Raw genomic sequence first — 5,122 nt, 5'->3', positions numbered from 1 at the left:
CTGCGCATCGTAATTATATTACTTCTTGGCGAGCCTTTTGACAACCATTGATGGGTAGCTGTCATTACCATTTCCTATAGTTATTTATCCAAAACCATCCTTTGTTAATCACAAAAAAGGCAGAGATTAGAATTTGTAGCTTATAAGGTACGAAATAGTATATTGCTGAATTTATACCGTCATCCTGACTGTGTTTTCTTGAATTAAAGGACTAGGAGACCAAATGTAGGTACATTGAATTCTTTATTGTCACTCGATTAATTAACTTTACGTGAATAAACTTACAGCTTTGAGCTCGCTATACGAACCTAACCTTGCAAAGGGAATCCGAAATTGTCTCAACACAAATCTCAAAGATTTGCGATTTATCGTGTTGGAATTAGTGCCACAGGATGCCGGAAACCAGCAGATTCGACTGTGAGCTATGTAACCAGGCTAACAACAGCGACGACATGGTTCTTTGCGAAGGTTGCACCAAGTGGTTTCATTACAGCTGTGCCGGATACGATGAGGAATGTAAGGAGGAAAACTCGAGGTGCCGCTGTGCATCCGTGCCTCCCACCCGGGCGACGGAAAGACATCGGAGAAGAATCCTAACGGAAATGTAGCAGATGAAAGTCACCCGATCAGCGAACTTGTACGTCTGAATCTGAAACTGCTGGAGGAGCAAAAGGCTTATCTACAGAAGGAAATGGAACTGGAGCATTCAAATCAGCTGGAAAAGAAGAAGCTACTATTGGAGAAGGAGGCTTAAACGAGACTTGTGACGGTGTCAACACTACCGGTGGTGAAGTGGAAACCGTCGACCGAATGGCAGAGTGGATGAGACGGTTGAATCAGGTCACGGTGTGCACGAGTCAGCAAATAATTGCAGCATCTAGCACAACGACAGTTCCTACGACCAACTCCGAAACGGTCCCACAGTTCCCTGCTGCCGGGAGTAACCAAATTGTACCGCCGACAACAGCTTTTCCGTCATGGCAACCTACTACTTTCGTTCCTGGTTATGGACCGTACACTGTCAATCCACCGCTAGTGTCTGGTGCTGTTCATTCGACGCAGGTGAACTATGGCCACCCATCATCGTACGCAGCGGGTCAAACTTCGGGCTACATGCACGACTTCCAGCCCGGAGGAGGAGCAGTACCCCTGAATTCATCGACGCCAACAACGAAAACAACTTGGATCAATTCGGTATCAGACTACACCAATACTACGCAGTGTCTGCCGCCAACAATTAGCTCAGCGGGACAGCTCGGAGGTTACCCGTCTCAAGGGGGAAGCGTAAGCCAACCGTATCAGGCAACGAGTAGCGTAGGAAATATAGTATCATTAGGTCAAGCTCCCTGCCCACAATACACAATTAGTAGCGTATGCCCAGCCGTCAATCTAACAGGGAACCCAATAAATGTAAATCCATCATGGTTACCCCTACCATTTCCTACAAGTCTTCCCCAACAATACTCGTGTTCCCCGGTAGTCTCTCGGTACCAATGGCGAATCCTAACATCTCTCAAGGGTCCTTTCGAATCAGCAAGTGCCTCTCCCGAATCAGCAAGTGCCTGTCCTGAATCAGCAAGTGCCGGCAATGAACTGTGAAGCAAACGCACCCACATCTCGTCAACTAGCGGCGAGACATGTTATGCCTAGGGAGCTGCCGGTGTTCAGCGGTAATCCGGAGGAGTGGCCAATGTTTTTTAGTGCCTTCAACACATCCACAGAAGCGTGTGGGTATAGTGATGTGGAGAATCTTGGTCGTCTTCAACGGTGCCTGAAGGGCGTCGCCCTAGAATCAGTGCGCAGCCGACTCTTATTGCCTGCATCGGTGCCACAGGTGATGCAGACGTTGCAGCTTCTATACGGGCACCCGGAGCAGATAATCTATGCATTGCTTGCGAAGATCCATGAAGTTCCTGCACCCAAGGCAGAAAACCTGCATACGCTTATCGCCTTTGGGGTGGCAGTGCAAAATTTCTGCGATCATCTGGAAGCTGCGGGCCAAGTGTTGCATCTGTCCAACCCAGTGCTACTGCAGGAGCTAGTGGACAAGTTACCGGCAAATCTAAAACTCGAATGGGTGACGTTCAAACGTCAGTTCCTGGTGGCTGATTTGCGCGTATTTGGCAGATACATGTCGAATCTGGTCTCAGCAGCGGCGGAGGTGTCCCTAACTCTGGATTGTAAGGGGACGAAACCTAAGAAGGAGGAGAAGGCGAAAAGTTTGGTCAACGCTCATCTTGCTTCATCAAGCGCGACGGATGCATTGAAACCAAGTCCGGAATCATCGAATGCTGTTGTGCCTGCTGCCTGTTTTATCTGCGGCAATCCGGATCATAGGGTGAGGGTGTGAAGCCTTCAAGAATATGAATCGTGACGATCGCTGGAAATCTGTGCACACCTATTACCTATGTCGGACATGTCTCGGAAAACACGGAAGGAAACGCTGTCGGTCTCAAGCTCGCTGTGATGTGCAAGGGTGTCAAATGCGTCATCACCCGCTTCTGCATGGAAGTCCTGTGTATCCTATGTCTACAACACGGCCAATACCACAACAACGAACAAGCGCACCGCAAACGGGAAACCAGAATGAAGATGTAAATGCTCATAGTACTCCGAGCTCCACTCTATTTCGCATTCTACCGGTTAAGCTCTTCAACAAAGACCAGACTATCGACACGCTGGCCTTCATCGACGAGGGCTCGTCCGTTACGCTAATGAAGAAGAGTCTCGCTGACTTGCTTGAGGTTGCAGGAGTTAAGAAACGTCTGTGCCTGACCTGGACGGGAAACATCACATCGAGATTGCGGGAACTGGAGGTAAGAAGCGATAGATACTCGAAGATGTAAGGACTGTTGAATCGCTGGCGCTGCCAAAGCAAACGCTACGGTATAAGGAACTGGCTGAACGCTATGAACATCTGAGGAAGATGCCAATAAAGGATTTCGAATGCGAAGCGCCAGGAATCCTGATCGGCGCGAAGAACACTCACCTCACCGCTACCCTACAAATAAGAGAGGGTCAACTGGATGAACCAATTGCTGCCAAAACTCGCCTCGGATGGGCAATCTACGGGGCGATACCGAAAGGAACGATATATCCCAGCTACAACCTTCACATTTGTGGCTGCGACACAGAGAGCGAGCTGCACGAGCTAGTGAAGCAATACTTCACGGTCGAAAATACGGGAGTTTCAGTAGACCGGTGCCCCGAATCCGAAGATGACAAGCGGGCTAGAGCGCTACTCGAAAGGACAACAAAACGGATCGAAAACGATTACGTAGAGTTTCCTGAAAGCTACGCCATGGCGGTCCGACGGCTGCAGTACTTGGAGCGGCGATTGAAGGCAAGTCCGGAAGTGTTCAAGAACATACAGCAACAGAGAGTGGAATACCAGGAGAAGGGATACATTCACGAAGCGACAGAGATTAAACTAAGATCAGCTGATCCACGCCGGATGTGGTACCTTCCGGTAGGCATTGTACAAAACCCGAAGAAACCAAACAAGATTCGCATTGTATGGGATGCAGCGGCTGTAGTGGACGGAGTCTCCTTAAACAGCAAGCTGATGAAAGGACCGGATCTAGTGGAACCCCTACCGGACGTTCTATCCGGCTTTCGGGAACGAAGCGTTGCAGTTGTGGGCGACATAAAGGAAACGTTCCACCAGCTTAAGATGCGTCGGGAAGATCGTTATAGCCAGCTGTTTCTTTGGCTTGGAGAGCTGGGACAACCGATCAAGACCTTTGTAATCGACGTAGCAACCTTTGAATCAACGAGCTCACCATGCTCGGCGCAGTTCGTAAAAAACTTGAATGCAGCTGAGCACGCAGAGCGGTATCCGAGAGCAGCAGAGGCAATCCAGCGTCGCCACTACGTCGATGACTATCTGCAGAGCTTTGACAGTGAAGAAGAGGCGTGTCAAGTTGTAGAAGAGGTCAAACTGGTACATAAGCAAGGCGGTTTCATCATCCGAAACTGGTTGTCCAACTCATCCGCGGTCCTCAGACGGGTCGGGGAAGTTAATCTATCTCCAGCGAAGATTGTCGGAGCGACCGACAGCCAAATAGAGCGAGTGCTGGGGATGCAGTGGAAAGCCGAAGAGGACGTGTTCGTCTTTTCCAGCGATGTTAAGGTGGAAGCAGTCAGTCCTACGAAGCGGAGCATCTTGCGCTGCGTAATGAGCCAATACGATCCGCTAGGCCTTCTCTCTCACTCTGGCTTATATGATTAGAAAATAATATAGAGCATTTCCAGCCCAAAACGCAAACCGGTTGGTCATGAGTGTTTCCGATTTGAATGAAACATTTCTCACGTGTTCGCTGCTACTAATGGTTGCATTTTTCATTTAAATATGATTTTTTCCTCCAGAGTAACTTTTGAAAAGGGCGTATAAAAAAATGGATAATTTTTTTTTCAAAAAATCATAACTTGAAAACTATTGATCTGATCAAAATGGCATATGAAAAGAAGTTTTAGGTAGTTAAATTATCTTTGCGGAAAAAAATACATTGAAAGAAAAACTTAGTAAATTAGTATTTAAAAAACGTAAAACGATGATTATCTCAAAACACCCCCCCTTCGATCTTTATAATTTTTTTTTTCAAGAAAATTGATGGAATACCCTTGAATTTCGTAAAAAGTGTATGCTGGTAACTTTCTTAAAAAAAAAATTATAATTTTTGAAATTTTTGTTGGTTTTTACAAGTTGGTGAAATTGCATATTTTTTAGTAAAATAGTAATTTATTTGGATTTTACGCATAATTTTCAAAAACATTGCATATAGAAACTTTTTTCCTAAGTCCAGCCGTTCTCAAGTTAATGCAATTTAAAAAAAAAATATAATAATTTTCTACATTTTAGGCCATTTTCAAATATTAGTCGTGATGTCCAGCAACGAGATGTTTTTCCATGAATATATATTAAAAAACAGACAATTCATTCTCAAATATGGTAGCTGTCAGACTTACCCGTTTCTATTTAGACGCAGCGGAAAAGAAACAAGTTCATAAGTAAATACTCTCAAATATACCCAAATAATCAACAAACCCACTCATGTGCCTTTTTTCTGTCCTCTATTAGTTGTATACCTGGATAGAATTGTGTATGTCATAACAGAGGCTC

The 5,122-nt window shown here is 46.0% G+C and overlaps 1 protein-coding gene across 1 annotated transcript; it reads left to right on the top strand.

Moving 5' to 3' along the window:
• Window positions 1-810: 810 nt before the first annotated feature.
• On the top strand, window positions 811-4,174 carry LOC135710039 (uncharacterized; the record flags this gene model as incomplete). The annotated part of the gene is made up of 4 exons (XM_065232489.1): window positions 811-1,314; window positions 1,535-2,338; window positions 2,649-2,816; window positions 2,876-4,174. Coding segments are annotated over exons 1-4 (2,775 nt in total), but the record flags the coding sequence as incomplete, so codon positions are not given.
• Window positions 4,175-5,122: the final 948 nt, after the last annotated feature.

Source organism: Ochlerotatus camptorhynchus, unplaced genomic scaffold, assembly GCF_037179485.1.
Source record: "Ochlerotatus camptorhynchus isolate MF236.1 unplaced genomic scaffold, CSIRO-AGI_Acam_v1.1 ptg000370l, whole genome shotgun sequence".
Taxonomy (NCBI): Eukaryota; Metazoa; Arthropoda; class Insecta; order Diptera; family Culicidae; genus Ochlerotatus; species Ochlerotatus camptorhynchus.
The sequence above is the reverse complement of the archived record's forward strand: the minus strand, read 5'-3'. Positions and strand labels throughout refer to the sequence as shown.